Here is a 17,909-nt window from a genome sequence, read left to right on the forward strand (position 1 = left end):
CACAAGGCCTCTATCTTTGCCAGAACTACCAGAGAGTTTACTATTTCTAGACGCATGCCATTGCACGTCTTTGAAAACACTTTTCAACTCAACAATGGCGCTCACGCAAGGTTGGAGAGGCTTTCATTTTGTTAATTGCCTAGTTTGAATGCGAATGAACGCAGAAACTTCTTTTCTGACATATGCAACACTCAAGAACGTCGTCAATAGTACATTACTAGGTACTGTTAACAAAGAAATTTGGCCGTGAACAACTCCCACCGAAATTCAACATTTTTTACACTCCATTGTGTCAACATTACTTGAGATTTAAGAATGCGAAATTGAAGCCAATGGCTGATACATAACATGACAAGGCAAAAATCAATATTTCATATTAAAGATAATCACTAAAGCTTTATTTATCAGTTTACACTGAGAAAACATTACTAAATTCAGAAATCAACTATCGATGAGAGACCATGTGTTTCTCAAATGTTCATAGACCATCTCAAAATTCCATGGACACTTCCGAAAAAAGAACCACTTTGTTTGCTTATCTTGGAGGTGGAGGTGGCGGTGGAGGGGGAAGCATTTGAGATTTTGCAAATCCAATCCAAGCAACAATGCCAACAGCTAGAATTATCCATCCATATATGTCATACTTGAGATCACTGCTTTTCTTCTTCTTTGAACTCTGGAAAAGGGGCAAAGCAGCAAAGTTATAGTTGCATCAACTGGAAAGGTTATCCGAGGGTTACATGAATAGCAAGATGGTCATCAAACATGACCAATAGCCACATTAAACATGTACTCCCTCTCTCAGCAAGCATGCCTGTTCATGTCCATATGCATGTTCCAACTTAGACAGAGAAGCAGTGAATAAATTAATGGTACATCTACCAAAACTAGAAATGGCATATGAACTGAACCGCCAGAGTGTTACATGCAACACCCATCATTTTAAACTATGTTTTAGCCAAAAGCATAATTAGTACAAAACCCGCCAAATAACAGTGTAATCAACAATTCAAAAATGACAAAATGCTTCCAGAGATGACAAATAGTCTTAAAAACAAAAAAATAAAAAAGTTACCTTAGCACTTGATGAAGTAGAAGGTCCAGAAGCAGGTGCAGCCCCCATCGCCTGTTGAGCTAAACCGTGCTTGTGAATCTCCATGTGTAATTCTGGAGCCTAAAGATATGAACAAATTCAATATAATGATCAATTGCACAAAACCATAGTCTCAAAAACAAGATAGATAGTTCAACAAATCTGATTTGGATGATATTACTTTGACCACCAATCAGACAAGAGGTCATCAGTGATCAGCCAAAACTCACATTTCTCAAGAAATTATTGTTCATTAAAAAAATAAACTATCACTGTGGATTTGAAGAAGGGGGGGAACAAATGTTATATATTCTTTCTAGGTACATGCAATCCCTTTCCTTCCTCTTTGCAGCTCAAAACATCAATAATGGCCACATCAGAGTGTATCAGTTAATATAGGCTGATACAAATGAGATTTTGAAAAAGGGGTACCCACAGAGGCTGTATTGTATTGGTACCCCTGCTTTCAATTGTGAGTTGGCTGATATGTAAAACTCAACTACAAACTAACATCATCTCTACGATTTCTAAGAACCTCACTAAAATAAATATACTACACAGCCAAAGGGAAAAAAATTCCACAACTGAACACATCCATATACAGGTATACATGCATCTGTGTCCGAGTGTGTATAAATATTCAGAGAGAGAAAGATCATCTACAATACTAAAAGGATTGCTTTCAAAATTTGGTTCAAGTGCTATACAGGCCTCTATTCCTATATCAAGCATGCCACCAAGGGGCAAAACACTGATGATATTGCAGTTATATATGATTCCATGTTGCTGCCGATATACAACTAGAAGTCTAGAACTAGTTAATTTGACATTTTTTTACATTAAGTTAGAAAATAAAAATAGAATCAATGAACACAAACTGCATTTTGTCATGTGGACAATGTATATCCGACAGTCAGGTATTTGTACTGCTCATGAGCATAACCAATTAACCATAGCATCTCTGGCCGGTCATGGAAACAACATTGATGTTTCCTCATTTCAACATAAACCTCAGAAGAAACAAATGAAGCTGCTTGCTCTAAATTTTCAACTCAAGAGAGAACTTTTAACCTAGGGTTCCTTGAAGAGTTCATATTCAATGGTACAATATGCAAATCAAATAACCAAAAAAATTAACTCAAAAAATTCTCTTTTTCTACCAAAAGAACAATGAAGTACCTTAGCAGCCACTTCTAGGGACCTGCGATATATTTCATTCTCCGGGTCCTACAAAAAAGCAAAACTGCTTTCATCATACATCTCCAATTAAAAAAATATATATATACACAATTAATAAACACCATATAGTTGCATTGAGGTTTCACCAGAAAAATACCTCATCAACAGCTTGCTGAAAGAAGACAGTTGCTTTTTCAAAAGACTCCTTAGCCTCATCTTGATCAGGCGATAAAAATGCAAAAGAAGTATGAGCATTTCCTAGGCACCAAAGAGTATCATGTTTCTTTGGCTGAACCAACAATGCTTCCTCCAGCTTTGAAATGCCATCTGTATGATTAATCAATCAATCAACCCAACAATGACAAATTTCACACTCCACAACCATTTAACAGAGAAACAATTATGCTTTCAAAGCTATCCGTAAAAGAAACTACCTTAAATTAAAGTTTACACCTATTGGGAATAATCTTTTTTTTTTTTTATTTCATGAGTAATTTCCTACCCTGAATCCACTTCAGACTACATATTTGTCAAGAAGTGCAAAACTTTGGGAACTTGAGAAAACTTTATAAAACTATTTTAGGTGCCATTCTAATTTAAAATTATTTCATTTCATTTTCAATCGTGAACTACAAAGCTAATTCATTAAGCACCTCACCTAGTATCATTTTTTTGGAATCTGTAACAGTCTGAAATTGAGCCAACTCCAGCAGAGCACCTCCCCACCTCGTTAGATTCTGCAGAAAATCATTATTAAAAGAAAAAAAAAATCATATGTCGCTCTAAAAATCATTGCAAGATAATAATTCCATTAAAGCCAATAATAAAATAATGACAACAATACATTCGATATCAAAAAATAACCATTTGCACTAAACTGGATTAAAATTCCCAAACTTTATTGCTCCATTTTTCACTAACCAAACAAATTAACATCAAAATTAAAAAACAATTAAAAAAAGAGATAGATTCAATGATAGAAAACCATCCAAACAATGAAGAAACGAACCTCGGCATCGAGAGGGTCCTTAACGTAGGTAGCCTCGGCTGTTTTGCGAGCATGCTCGAAGAAGAGTATCCTATCAAATTCATTCTGCATGTCCATGATCTCTCTGATTTCTAGGGTTTTTGATTGCTATAGTGAAGATAAATAAAGCTCTCTTCACTGGATAATTCGCGGCAGGCCTGCTCTATAAGCTTCCTGCGCGAGGCCCTGTGAGTCTAAAGGCGGTTTTAATAGCTTCCTCTTCTAGGCTTCCAATAAAAATGGCCGCAAGTATAATTTTTAATTATTTTTTAATATAATTTTTTTGGTCAAATTTTTATTATAATTTTTTTAAATTATATTCATTTGTGAAAGATTTTTTTTTTTTTAAATATAATCTGATTATGGAGAATATGCAAATCCTTATATCATAATTGTTGATGCACAATATGTCGATTAAAAGATTTGATTTGACTGACAAATAAAATTATAAGGATTTAATTAAAAAAATAAAAATTTAGAAACTAAAAATTATATTTTGTCATTGATTCGTTCTAAATGATTTTTTTTTCATTATAAAAAATAAGATTTTCTAAATATGACGGTCACAATTCTTTAGGTACGAGATTTAAGATCAATGATTATTATTTTTAATTTAATTTAATTTTATAATAAGAAATCTATTTTAGAATCTGAGATGGTATCTCATAAGACGCATTATTGAGTAACTCATCGTCGACTTATTTATATTCATAAGTAAAAATAATATTTAGCTTTCAATATTAATATGGAAATCAAAATTATGTTAAAATAAGATAATTTTAACAACTATCAGGCTAAATGGTAATTTAGGATTATGATTTGATAATAGGTTTTATTGTTAATGACTATTATTTTAGGTCAAAATTTTTCTCTTTTGAATGTGTATGGATGAAATTTATATATTTTAAAAAAAATTAATAATATTAAAAAGTAAGTGTTATTAAGTTAAAATCTCAACTCATCAAATATTTGATAAAAGCATGAATTAAAATAATTTGAATTACTTAAAATATTTTCAATTTTTTAAGTTAAAAATTAAAAATTTATAAAAATAAAACTTCCAACTTTTTATAAAACACTAATAAATTCTTAAAATAGTAAAAAAAATATTTGAATAATAAAAAATAAAATATTAAGAGTTAATTAAAAAAAAATTATAAATTTGAGTTCCTCCCCTCCTAATTATAAATCCCTATCATGCATAACAATACCCACTCTAATGCTGTAATTTCAGCCTCATTAATTAAAAGTAAAGATTCAGCTCAAAAATAAATAAAGAAATAAAAGTGAAGATAGAAATAATGAAATAGTAACTTTTAAAGAAAAATGAAATAGAAATATGTTAGTGTTACAGAAATAAATTGATCAAATCCGAATATATTGCTTTAATAATATAGATTTCATTTTCATGGTCTCAATTAAAAGAATTTATAAAATAAAAAAAAAATGGTTAGAAATTTATTAAAGATATACTTGACTTTTCGATATTCAAGTTAGAAGTGATAGTAAGATAAAGATACAGTAGAGAGACAGAAGAAAGAAAACTCTTTTTTTCTCTTACCTAGTTCTATTTATGGAGAAAATTAATAATAATATATTTTAAGAAATATTTTTATTGGAGTATATTTATTAACTAAAAGAGGTATATATTATATGTGATTATTTTATATTCTAAGATAGCATTCTCACATGTACCTAATATAACTCACCCAAAACTGAGTTAATTGGTCAAAAGGCTCGATCAAATGTCAATTGATCGGAGGACTCAGTCAAAGAGTCAACTAGACAGAAGGCTCGATCAAATGGTTAGCACAATGGTCAAGGAATCAAAAGATCAATAGAGATTAAGCTTGAACATCAAATGATTCAAACTACAAGGTAGGAATCCAGAACTATCTGATATTCGAGTGCTTGGATCCATGATCTGAACAATAACGAACCGAATGTCATTTGGCTCAATAAAAAATATATATTTGTAAGGAACGTGCATTTGATAATAGTCACATTCACTGATAATCTCATGATTACAATAGAGCAATCCAAGATTTCATGAACCACCTTTAATGGTTCTTAAGTATATCTCAAAATAGCTACACAAGTTAAGTATGCTTATTCTACTAAAATCATTACTGTTGATTATTCTCTTAATTATAAAACTCTCTCAAAAAGATCTATAATTTGAGTGTTGCAGTAGCTGATCAATAAGCTACCGATCTCACTTGTTTTCTCATGTTACAAGAATACATCTCTAACAGATTGATCAAATGAGACTCACGGTGACATCAGTACTTGTAATTAAAACATCATATATATATAACAAGGTAAGAAAAACACTATTTTCAGACTTTATAAAGAGGTAAGTATTATGAAAAGACTGATTAAATCTTAAATTACTGAGTTTTGTAATAAACTTAATATTCCATTGCTTTGAAGCATGTTTAAAGCCATATAGATCTCTTTATAGTCTCGTCCGGGAAAAGTTTTAGACTTGCCCTAACAACTTCCAATTTTTTATTTTTTATCGAAGGTCAAATATATTACTGAGAATCAAATAGAAGGCAAAGAGCTCAATACAAACATATAGAGCAAACTAAGCCCAATGATTAAAAAGATCGTAATTCAAATACAGCCTAACTTAGCTACTAGAATATGAATGCTAAGCCCAAATACAAGAAGCCCAAGCCAAGGAACAAGAAAACCCCAAGCTAGGTTGGAAGAGATTGCCTAAAGCAGCAAAAGCTTCCATTGTAGTACAAGCCTGAAACTTGGTTGGTACTTTTGCTGCAGGCCTTGCTTTAAATTTGTCAATAATACTATTAGCTTTGAAATATAAGTGGCCGTTTTGCTATTTATTTTTTAATATAAAAATATATTATACTTTTACATACAGCAGTTTTTATTATACTCTATTATTTAATCAATGTTTAATTCAATAATTAAAAATCAATTTATGATTGATTAGGTATTTAATAAAAAGGTTAATTAAATGTACACAAAATATAAGGTTAATTAAATTAATCTTATAATTTAAATATTAAATTATCAATAATTAAGTGTAGCAGTTAAATTAAATATATTTTAAATTTCTTTATGGCTTTATTTTTCTCAACTTCATTGTTTAACATCTAATTTTTAAGCGTTTGTAGGCAACTTGTTCGGTATTAATTAAAGTGTATAGATAATTAAAATAATAAATTTATAAATTTTAATATAAATATTGAATTTAATAATTATTAATTTTATTTTTATAAAATATTATAATCACATTTTAATTAAAGTAAAACAAAAAAAATTCCATAATTGATTCACTTTTCATTCTTCATTGTACAGAATGAAATAAATTAAGGTTAACAAAAATGAAATGATAATTTAAGTATAGTCATATTTCAAGAAAATTATTGTGTAATTTCGGTGCACCAGGTTATAGGCATGATTTTGTATACCAAATCACACAGATAACGACACCTCAACTATGAAAATGTGAGTCAAAATTTTATCATAAAAACAAAATAATTTTCTATCAGTAATACATATGATGTGTCGTATTATTATTAGCTGAGTGTACCACATCACTTGACGATATGATACATTGAAACTATCGTATAATTTCTCCATATTTTAGGGAAATATGCATTAGAAATGAAAGAAAAGGCAGTGATGATGTTGATCCCACACCATTTCAATTACATTGCAATCAATCTTCTCACCAACTCCAACTTTGTATTGAAAAATTATGAAAAAATAAGCTTTCATGTGAAGATGATGACAAGTTGAATTCATTAATTAAGAAGATTGAAGTCAATGTCTGCAGCCTATGAGGCATAACATTTAACAATAACAGCCACCTTAATCTTACCATTTTGTTTTGTTAAGGCAGGATTTTGATATGCTAAAACCATGGACTTCTTTAATGGAACAATGGATACGGACACCTTAGCTTTGCTTGTAAGAAAATCATTTACCAGCTAAATTTCAAACATCCTACGGTTTTATAATATAATCTTTCTTGTTATCGTGTAATTAATATCGACTCAAATTTAAATTTGAGATTTTATATTTATAAAAATAATTTTAATATTTTTAAATTAAACTTTAGCACGTTAATATAACTGTAATTAAATTTAAAAATATAATATAAAATATTTTAAATTTTAAAATTTTATATAATAAAATTCTTTTAATTTTTAATAATTGATCTACATATCTAAAGTGATAGTGACATAAACGATTCTCTCTTATTTATGTGATAATGATAGAAGTAACTATATATATATTTCTTTACAAATTAACTATGGAAAAATTTCACTCATATAAGATAATAAAACGTTAGTAGTTATATTAGAGAGACTTTACCTCTAAAAAAAAATTAATTTTTTACATTATTATTACTTTAAATTGTTCACATAGACGTATTATTTATAAATCAGTTATGAGTGTTAGAATGATTTTGTTATATAAAATTTCAAAATTTAAGAATTTTTATATTATATTTTAAAATTTAGAGACATATTTATTATAATATTATTTAAAATTGAGGGATAACTTTTAAAATTTATCATACATTGAAAACTTCTTTGAGTCGAGATAATTTATGCTGTATTATAAATATTTGAATTGTCAACTATTTTTTGGTCTGAAATTCTTTTAAATAAATAAATTATAATTGAGATTCAAATTTTAAATTTATAATTTATAAAATAATAATTTTTTTCACCAATAGGAAAAAAATAGAGAGAAAAAAATTAAACTGAAATAAATCTAAAAAAAAAACTATAATAAATCTAAAAAAAACCATCGCAGAAATATCTTATTACATAAATAGAAAAATATCAATCGGAGGAATCTCCAAATAGGGCAATGCATTTAGTCAATTTGATTTCAAATTGAATTAAAATTATTAAAAATAATATTTATTCTTCTTTTTATTTATATTTTTAAATTAAATTAAATTAATTAAATTAATTTTTTAAAAAATTAAAATTAAACTAAATTAAATTATATAATAAATCAAATTGAATTTTGAATAGATTCGATTCAGTTAATTTTTTCGATTTAAATCGAATTATGCTCAGCTTTACCATCCGTCTGCCTCTTGACCACAAAAACAAGCGAAAACAAAATTCAAAACGAGGGGCACCATGGAAATAACTCAAACCAAGCAAGGGCATTTTAGGTATATCAATCTATAAATACAAATAAAGATCCTCAGTTTGATCTCTCTCTCGTTGTATCGTGTCCTACGGGTTTTCACCGTTGAGCAGATAAAAAAGGTACTCTCTCCTCCTCATTTGGATCCCCAAATCTAGGGTTCTATTAAATCTGGTAAAATTTTGCTTGCAAATTCTTTAAATCGGATCTTTATTTTTCTTATTTAAGCTCCGAAATTCATTCTTGTCACTTAGCTCGGTATTTTCACAGCCTATTTAACGGATTTTTTTCCTCCCATTTTTAGTTTTCATTTCCCTTTTTGGAAATGTAGGCTTGGATTTAGTTTTCTAGTGTAGTGATTGGGGTTATTTACCTTTGGTGTTTGTTTAGTTGATTAATTAATGCTAGTATATTTGGAGTAATGTTGGTCGGTTTTGAGCTAAATTCTGTTTTTTAAATGCAATATTACTTGTGTGTCCTTCATCTTTAGATTTCGTTTTTGGGTTTTAAGGCGTTTTTGATTCCTGAAAATTGGTGTTAAAGAAAGTAGAACTGTAAATTTTTAATCTTGCATGCTGTTTGCATGTTACTAATTGATTATTGATTAATGCGAAGGTAATTGTGTTTTGCGTTCTGTGCTTGTTTATTTGTTATAAGTTTATGCTTAATGTGTGTTGGAAATTGGTAACTGTGCTATAAAATTATTTGGGTTCAAATGGAATGCAAAGCTGGCTTTAGTTCTGTTAAGAAATATGGTTTTATCTGCTTTCTAAATCCGTACAACTTTGTCATTTTCACTGTTTGAGTTGTTGCTTCATTTTTGTTGGGCCAACAGTGTTTTCAAGTAGATTGGATAGAAATTCAATATTGGGGAATTGGGGTTGTTATTGGATCTGATATAAGATATCATTTTTGTCTGCTTTCAAAGGGCGCAAAAAGAAATACTTTTCACTGGTTATTTCTCGGGCATTACTTTTCTGAAATTTGGTTTCTATTCATTTTTACAAAATTGACTTTTTTTTTTTGGCTGGGAACTCTGAAATTTTAAATTTTAGATACCCAAACACCTTCCTCTTTTCCTGTTTAGAGGCGTGCTTCTTTCATTGTTAGCTTGTTGTTTTGTAGTTATGACTTTTCCTTTTCAATGTTTTTTAAAATATACTCAGAGTTGCCTCAGTATGGCTTGTATTTTGTTCTGTTCTTAACAATTCCTTTGTTTATATCAAAATTTGAATTTATCAAGTATATGGAATGAAGTAATTGTATTGAAGATTGAACTTGTGTAACAAATGGGATTAATTAAATCTATCAGAAATATCATGCATAATATACAGGTTGAACATTTTATTTGATGAAATTGCTTACGGATGCTCTCCAGTTGAAATCACTGCTGGTTTGATTTATTGTGTTTAAGCTTTATCTTGTTATGCACTAGAATTGGACTTCAGCCGACAACTTTACTGTTCTGAACTGATTTTTACTTGTTTTTCTCTCTCTTAGTAGATTTTATTTTTATGAAGATTTATCTTGTGTAACATCTTATTAGGATTTGCAAGATGGACAGCATGCAAAGCTTTTGGCAATTGGGTGACGAGCTTCGAGGACAATCAAAAGTCTCAGAGGATCATAAGTGGTTAATGGCTGCGTCTAAATTGGCTGAGCAGACAAGGTCCAAGGGTGAACGCATGAATAATCTTGATCTTTCAAAGGGTTTGGCAGAAATAAGGCCAAGGGACAAGATTGGATTTCAGGAAGATAATAAATTTGAAAGCCTTAACTTTAATATGTTGAACTTGGAATCCAAGATGACAGAAAATGTGGGCAAAAGTTCTTTCAGAAATGGTGTTTACAATATGAATGCAGTGTACCAGAAAAACAACATAAACAATATTGGAAATCTGACTGGTAGCAAGTATAGTGGTAACAGTCAGAATATCAAAGAGCCCAACAACAACAACAATAACAACAATGAGAACAGTGCAAATAGTGCAGTTGACAAAAGGTTCAAGACTCTGCCTGCGACAGAGACACTTCCACGAAACGAGGTCCTTGGAGGATACATCTTTGTCTGTAACAATGACACTATGCAGGAAGACTTGAAGCGCCAGCTATTTGGTAATTTGTTTCTCCGTCTTTTTCCTTTTGCTTGTTAGTTTTCCCCTAGACAGGACGTTACTTTTGGTTTGATACGTCTAACCAGTGTATTATGGGAAGCATATTATTGTGTAATTAATATGTTCTAAGTTCTGATCATGAGAGTGTTTCATATCATTCTTGTAACCCTGGATCTCTAGTGGTAAACCATATGATGCTTGTGTCTTATGTTAAGCGTTGCGACACAGCTTTGGTGATGATATTAGATATAGATGATCTTTAGGATTTTTTTTCCTTCACTAACATTGTTGGATAAATAATACTGATGTACTGATTGTTACACCCATTGAATAGGTTTACCACCAAGATATCGAGATTCTGTTCGGGCAATAACACCTGGCTTGCCACTCTTTCTTTACAACTACACTACTCACCAGTTGCATGGTATATTTGAGGTTTGTTCTCAAACTCTGTTGATTTAATTGTTAGTGTACAAACCTGATTCAGGAGCTTTCTGCTCTGATCTGTGTGTTATCCATCTGCCAACTTTTTTTGATTGATAACCTTAGTTTAGTAATTCTAAGTTCATTCTGATCTGGATTTGTTGTGTGAAAATGGTGCTTTGAGATGATGTTGTGGTGACATTTGGAAATTCTCTTTTTCAGAAAAATATATTCAACATGTCTATATCCTCGTCTGAGGTTTTCTGTTTGTTGAAATCTTTTGCTTTTCAAAATCTTGTACAGGCAGCAAGTTTTGGGGGTTCTAACATTGACCCAACTGCTTGGGAAGACAAAAAATGCAAAGGCGAGTCGAGGTTTCCTGCTCAGGTAAAAGTTGTATTGATGATTTTGAGGACTCTATTTGATATATATCTGAAAGGATTTACTCATTATATCATTTGTCTTTTTATGCTCAATAAATAGGTGAGGATCTGTGTTAGAAAACTCTGCAAGGCATTGGAAGAGGATGCTTTTAGGCCAGTGTTGCACCATTACGATGGCCCAAAGTTTCGTCTTGAACTCTCAGTTCCTGAGGTAAGATGAAGATTTACATGTTGCCTTGTTCTTTATCATTGTCATCTACTTGAAGGAGAACTTGTTGTATGAGTCAAAGTTGGGTTCTGAAAGGCTTATTGTGGTTGTTGTACAGACCCTGGATCTATTAGACCTTTGCGAACAAGCAGGCTCTCCAGCTTAAGCAAATTGCTTGCTGAATATGCAAATGTAGTAGGCTTTGCGGTGCATGTTAGCTGCCTGCTTTTCACAGATTTTCCGTAGAGCGTAAGCTTGGGGTTTAAGTCTGTTGGGTGAAATCTTGTTGAGAAAAGTAGGAATGGCATGTGAGCCAGCTGAATAAACACATTTGTGTGTTGTGAAGGTACTTTTAAGCCTTGGTGGCTTAATGTTTTATAGTACCTATTATCTTATAGACAGACTTCCAAGATGTAAAAGAGAATGAATGATAGGCTGTAATGATCAAGTCCTCAGAAGAGGAAGGCCTTTGACGTATGCATGTAAACTGAGCGTGTGACACTTGTTTGTTATGTTGAGCATCCACGTGGAGTTCTAATCTAATTGTTTTTAAATTCTAATTTTACAAGTTGGTGGAATCCTCCTTGGGTTGCTATATTGTTGCCTATTAGAAAAGCACAGAACAGGATAGGGGAGCTTGTAAGTGGGAATCACACCCCCCATTTCTTGGTAGGCGTTTATGCTAGCAAATGAATGTCATGGGTATGATTTTATTTGCAGTATTTATTTTTCAGTGTGAGATATTGATAACGCTGTTCTGCTGCCATAAGGAGCTAATGGATTGATGTTTATCAGTGTTTTGGCCTTGGTGTTTGTGACTTGTTGTGGAAGAATTAAAATGGTTCATTAGAGAGAATCCTTCAATCCCTGAGTATTTAGGAGACTCAATTTTGGAATGAATTTGGCTTCCATTTCATTGATTTCAACTAGCTTTTAGATATAAAAGTACAAGAAAAAAAATCAATAAAAATTCTTTGAAATATAAATCTCCTCAATCAGCAAATAGAAAACACAACTTTGAAAACACAAGTATGATAATCCACAAATCTACAATTCACAAAAAGTTGATTTTTTTACAAATGTGAAAAGTTGCAACTTTTCTTGCTGTGAGAAACCTTTGTGATAATATTTATTTTCAAGCATATAAATATTTTCAATATGAAATGAAAAACGCCGCCCATCCATAGGATCTAAAGATGCACTAAGAACAAACAGCTCCACTGCATCTTCACTAAATTGACTGTTTATTTCTTATATTCATAGCACTAACGGATGCTTTGCATGTCCTTATGAAGGGATGAATGTGAGAAACAGGCCAGCAATTGGTTATAGCAGAATTATGTGAGACCGCCATGGTTAGGAGACAGTGGTTACGGCCCCTTTGTTCATCACTTGGTTCACATATTTAGGTGGGGAAAATTCGACAACCAAGCTCAGTTGAAGGTGGAGGATGGCATGGGCTAAATTTTTTTTTAGTGCTAAATTTTAGTGAATAAAATTCAGTCTTTAGCTTTGTATTTTTGTCTCCCATTTTTCAACAACATTAACGAGAAATAACAATGCATGGGTACCATATTTCAACAAAATTAGCAAGTAATAACAACGCTGTCCTGTCTTCTTGCAATCTAAAATTCTCAAGCATATCTTAAATTAAAAAAATGATGAAATATTTACATGACATTGAAAGGCTATTTATCGAGTATAAGAACATTCTTTATAGGAAGAGGTGCTAAAGAAACCCGTTACATGCTATAGAACTTTTAGATCTCTAATAAACTGAATAAATTTAACTGATTTGTTACAAAATTCTTCATTACAAAAGCAACCAACCAACAAATTCAGCAACTTGGTGGAAGATGTTGCGGAGAAATTGATGACACTTCTCAACCTTATTTCAATGGAGGATGGTTAGCGCATACCTTCACAAGTTCACATGTTAGATATTTTCTTGGTGATAACTCTGAACCATGGTAAATCCTTGTGTCTCTCACTCAGCAAGAAAGCCCTATGTTCTTGTCTCTCACACAACAAAACAACTAGATCATGTTGGGAAAAGGTTGGCATGTTAAACTCAATTCTTCATGTCCACGAGGAATGGAGAATTTCAGAAAGAGTTTCATTTCTTATGATATCAGCAGCAAGTATAATTGACAAGGTAAATAGCACAATCTCCTTAGTCTTACAGAATTTGAATTTGCCATGCTAGTAATTTACAATATTTGTATATTTTTGTATATATAATTGACGAGGTAAATAGTTTTTATCGTTATTAGTCAATTTTTTTCTTACTTAATTATTTTCATTTAAATCTACACGACAATCACAAAACCACACACAAAGTCCTCACAAACAGTGGGACTTTTCATTTTTTATTAAACTCAATTCAAAATTACAGAGTAATTGCACAACCATACAAAAACAATGTCACAACAAACATAAAGCTAAACTCATACCTAGTTATGTAGACGTGCATAACCCATCCCCACATATATTTGTTTTGGACAAAACTCTATAAACCATGACCTTTCACAAATCTAGCAACATTTACATAATACCACACCATAAATTTGTCCCACAAATTATCTAGAAAATTGAAATATAAATGCCTCCATCTTCTATTAAACACTAAAGGACCCATCACTGCCCAAAATCCCACCGCAAATCCTGGTGCAATGCTCACATAGAAATAGAACCAAGCAAATGATTCAGACCCTTTATCATCTTCTCCTCTTTCTATCCCAATAGGAGGCATATCACCATTAACATTGCAGTTTTTGCTGAGTGGAAGCCCACAAAGTTTGTTGCCGCTGAAAGTAGATGGATCAAAGCCTTGCAATTGAGTGCCTGAAGGTATTATTCCTGATAACTTGTTGTTGGATAAATTCAATCTACTCAAAAATGTCAAGCTTGAGATACTTGGAGGAATTTCTCCAAAAAGTTGATTCTGAGAAAAATCAAGAGATTCTAATGCTTTTATATTTCCTATTTCCTCTGGAATTCTTCCACTCAAAAGATTATGTGACAAATTTAATGAATGCAATGCTTCAAGCCTTGTTATTTCTTCAGGAATATCTCCTGATAATTTATTATTTGAGAGGTCCATACTTCTCACGAAATTAAGATTGGTGGAATATTCAATCAATGCTCCCTTTGTCATAATTGAGGAACTATCAGAAAACACCAAATCATCAAAATAAAGGAGAATCCGACCTTGCTCTCCCATACCAACATAACTTTCATTTACCATTGCACTGAAGTTATTGATACATGTTGGTATGGTACCATTGAGGTTGTTATTAGCAAGATCCAAGATCTGCAAATAAGTCATGCGGCAAAGCTCTATAGACACGTGACCATGAAATTGGTTCCCACGAAGATTAAGAATAACCATCTGTGAATAATTTTGATTCTCCAGCCATGTTGAAATATTTCCCTCCAATCTATTTTCTTCCAATTGAAGTACTGTCAATTCTTTGCAATGTTCAAGTGACAATGGTATTTCACCAAAGAGAGTATTGTTGCGAAGGTTTAAGTACCGAAGGCCACTTAAAGTCCCAATGGAACTAGGAATTTTTCCACTGAAACAGTTGTCATTTAATTTTAAAACTTCTAAATATTTCCAATTCATCCAACAATCAGGTATCTCTCCGGATAGATGATTTTTTCCAAAGTTAAGCAGCGCAGTGATCAGATCATGCGTTCTATGACATAGAAAGGTGAATAATGATCCAGAGAGTGAATTATCGGAAAGATCTATCCAATAGGAAGATACATTAGGCAATGGGCCGTTGAATTTATTTGAACTCAAGTCGATGGAGGAAAAACTATAATCAGTAGTGGACAAATATGGAATCTTGCCATGCAATTGGTTATGAGATAAATTAAGATAAGAAAGTCTTAAAGACAAGTCACTGAACCAAACAGGAAGGGTACTTGAAATTTTTGAGTTTGACAAGTCTAGAAAGCCTAACTCCTTCAGTGAACGGAGCCATCTAGGAAGTTGAGGTCCAACATCCCAAGATCGCAAAGACATTTTTTCAACAAGTTGAAAAGGTGGAATCCAATGAGGATTGACTCTTAAAATCAGTTGATTATGAGAGCCATCAAAACGTCTCAGTTTTGTAAGGTTTGCAAAGTGAATTTCGGAAACTTCACCCTCTAATGAATTATAAGAAATATCTACATCTACTAAATTTTCAAGGGCTCCAAAACCTATGGGGAGACTTCCATTCAGTTTGTTATTGGAAAGGTGTAGAGACGTCAAGGAAGTCAACACACCCAAAGTGGGCGGAATTTGGTGAGCAATCGAATTATCGGAAAGATGGAGAGAATCCAGATTCTTGAATTGTCCAAGAAGATTATTTAAATGACCTGATAATTGACAATTAGATAAAGACAACACCTCTATCCCATTTGAAACACATCCCGAGAGAATTTCAAATACCTCATTTATCTCTTGGCTTAGATTGTTGCTGACCAAATCGAGTGACCTCAACTTGCAAAGATTTTTGAATGATGCCGGAATTCCTCCTTCAAGTTTGTTGCGTGACAAGTCGAGGTCGTTGAGGGAAGTCAAGTTTCCAATGGCACTTGGAATTCCTCCTTCAAGTTCATTGCATGACAAGTCGAGGTTGTTGAGGGAAGTCAAGTTTCCAATGGCACTTGGAATTCCTCCTTCAAGTTCATTGCATGACAAGTCGAGGTCGTTGAGGGAAGTCAAGCTTCCAATGGCACTTGGAATTGCTCCTTCAAGTTCATTGAATGACAAGTCGAGGTTGTTGAGGGAAGTCAAGTTTCCAATGGCACTTGGAATTGCGCCTTCAAGTTCACTGAGTGAGAAGTCAAGACTGTTGAGGGAGGTAAAATTTCCAATGGCACTTGGAATTCCATCTAGCAACTCAAAACTAGAGGCAAGGCGAAGAAGCTCAAGCTGGGGAAGACCATGTAACCAAAAGGCCATTGAAGAATTAAAATTATTATAAGACATATCAAGCTCCTTAAGTGAAGTTATATTTTGAAGTTGAACAGGGATTGGTCCAAAAAAATTATTAGATGAAAGATCAAGAGAAGTCAAAGTTGGAATGTGAAAAATCCAACTGGACACAGAAGATTCACCAAATCTGTTTCCTGACAAATCAAGGATGGCAAGTGATGAAAAGTTGATGTTGGAAGGAACCTTATGACTTAGTGAACAGTATGACAAGTGTAACTCTACCAGAGAGGGGAGTTTGTTCATCGCATCCAACCAATCCAAGGCTTTACTAAGATTCACAGAACTCAAGTCAAGGAATTCTAATGATGAGAGACTAGAGAGCCAATCTAAATTCTCAACATATATCTCATGATAATAATAATAACCATGACCTTCGAGATTTAGATATTGCAAATTTGAAAGATTTCCGAGTTGATGAGGAATCATTCCTCCAAATCCTGCTCTGGAGAAGTTAAGGTATCTTAAACTCTTCATAGAGCCAAGGAATTTGGGAATGTGAATTCCTTGAAAATTATTGTTGCTTAGGTCTAGGTACTTCAAATGCTTCAAGTTGAGTAAAGATTGACTGATCTTACCTCTAAATGCCGACCTTTCCCAATATTCATGATAGCCACCAGTGGCATTTGAGGCATGATACTCTTCAAAAGAAAGACTTCTAAGATGGAGCTCAAGAACATGGTTGGTGAGATTATCACAGATGACTCCAGGCCATTCACAGCAATCCACATCACGATCCCAAGAAGAAAGCCGGTTAGAAGGATCTTTAAGGCCAAGCTTGAGCTGTAAAAGAGCTTCTCTCTCACTTTCAATGCAGCCAGCATTAAAGCTTCCATGACAGAGGCCAAGACTAAAAACAGTTGCTGCAAAGAGAAACCAAGGGAAAGCAAGTGTTAAAGAAGTAGCACTCATTGGTATTTTCATGAGCATTCACTACTAGAGGTAAAACTATGGAGGAATACACCAAAGAATCTCACAATGGAGTCCTATTTATAATTTCTTTCATGCTTGATCACCACGAACACGCTGAGATGTAAATGGGAAGTTTCCATTGATTTTCCTACTAAATTATTAAATACAGACAATCAAATATCATTTTTTTAAGCCAATCAAAATAAATTTATATTGAAAAATTGGGTTAGTTAAAAGTCTGCCCGACATATCTAATGGCTTCATTTGATTACCACTCTGCATAGAAGGTATCCATTGTACAACAATTAATCAATTTATAAATTTTCTAAAAAAAGTTTACACTTAGAATTTTTATTTTTAATATTTCCATATGAATTTCAAACACAACACAATTTTAAAAGTATTTTAATTTTTTTTTTCAAAATAATAAAG

At 32.2% G+C, this 17,909-nt stretch overlaps 3 protein-coding genes across 5 annotated transcripts; 1 reads left to right on the forward strand and 2 right to left on the reverse strand.

Moving 5' to 3' along the window:
* Positions 1-349: 349 nt before the first annotated feature.
* On the reverse strand, positions 350-3,552 carry LOC110667951 (mitochondrial import receptor subunit TOM20). 2 transcript variants are annotated; one of them, XM_021828961.2, is made up of 6 exons: positions 3,282-3,549; positions 2,931-3,009; positions 2,430-2,599; positions 2,273-2,320; positions 1,076-1,174; positions 350-676 (listed from the first exon to the last, which is right to left on the reverse strand). In XM_021828961.2, the coding sequence occupies exons 1-6, from the start codon at positions 3,375-3,377 to the stop codon at positions 536-538; spliced, it is 633 nt and encodes a 210-aa protein (XP_021684653.2). In that variant the 5' UTR covers positions 3,378-3,549; the 3' UTR covers positions 350-535. The 2 variants fall into 2 exon arrangements, with proteins under 2 accessions (XP_021684653.2, XP_021684654.2); XM_021828962.2 differs by having other exon boundaries at positions 566-814; positions 3,282-3,552.
* Positions 3,553-8,525: 4,973 nt separating this feature from the next.
* On the forward strand, positions 8,526-12,135 carry LOC131173899 (B2 protein-like). 2 transcript variants are annotated; one of them, XM_058136592.1, is made up of 6 exons: positions 8,526-8,569; positions 9,994-10,562; positions 10,896-10,996; positions 11,288-11,371; positions 11,468-11,578; positions 11,694-12,135. In XM_058136592.1, the coding sequence occupies exons 2-6, from the start codon at positions 10,004-10,006 to the stop codon at positions 11,739-11,741; spliced, it is 903 nt and encodes a 300-aa protein (XP_057992575.1). In that variant the 5' UTR covers positions 8,526-8,569; positions 9,994-10,003; the 3' UTR covers positions 11,742-12,135. The 2 variants fall into 2 exon arrangements, with proteins under 2 accessions (XP_057992575.1, XP_057992574.1); XM_058136591.1 differs by having other exon boundaries at positions 8,548-8,621.
* A 1,760-nt stretch (positions 12,136-13,895) lies between these two features.
* LOC110667938 (receptor-like protein EIX2) lies at positions 13,896-17,645 on the reverse strand. Its single transcript, XM_058136590.1, has one exon. The coding sequence runs from the start codon at positions 17,493-17,495 to the stop codon at positions 14,085-14,087; it is 3,411 nt and encodes a 1,136-aa protein (XP_057992573.1). The 5' UTR covers positions 17,496-17,645; the 3' UTR covers positions 13,896-14,084.
* Positions 17,646-17,909: the final 264 nt, after the last annotated feature.

This window comes from Hevea brasiliensis, chromosome 15 (genome assembly GCF_030052815.1).
Source record: "Hevea brasiliensis isolate MT/VB/25A 57/8 chromosome 15, ASM3005281v1, whole genome shotgun sequence".
In the NCBI taxonomy this organism is placed as follows: domain Eukaryota; kingdom Viridiplantae; phylum Streptophyta; class Magnoliopsida; order Malpighiales; family Euphorbiaceae; genus Hevea; species Hevea brasiliensis.

Excerpts from the sequence above, each read along its gene's own strand:
- LOC110667951 (XM_021828961.2), bottom strand. The coding sequence starts at position 3,377 with ATGGACATGCAGAATGAATTTGATAGGATACTCTTCTTCGAGCATGCT. Across the intron at positions 2,321-2,429 it reads TTCAGCAAGCTGTTGATGAG|GACCCGGAGAATGAAATATA; the intron begins GTATTTTTCTGG and ends GCTTTTTTGTAG. Across the intron at positions 1,175-2,272 it reads CCCTAGAAGTGGCTGCTAAG|GCTCCAGAATTACACATGGA; the intron begins GTACTTCATTGT and ends TCATATCTTTAG.
- LOC131173899 (XM_058136592.1), top strand. The coding sequence starts at position 10,004 with ATGGACAGCATGCAAAGCTTTTGGCAATTGGGTGACGAGCTTCGAGGA. Across the intron at positions 10,563-10,895 it reads CTTGAAGCGCCAGCTATTTG|GTTTACCACCAAGATATCGA; the intron begins GTAATTTGTTTC and ends CCCATTGAATAG. Across the intron at positions 11,579-11,693 it reads TTGAACTCTCAGTTCCTGAG|ACCCTGGATCTATTAGACCT; the intron begins GTAAGATGAAGA and ends GTTGTTGTACAG.
- LOC110667938 (XM_058136590.1), bottom strand. The coding sequence starts at position 17,495 with ATGCTCATGAAAATACCAATGAGTGCTACTTCTTTAACACTTGCTTTC.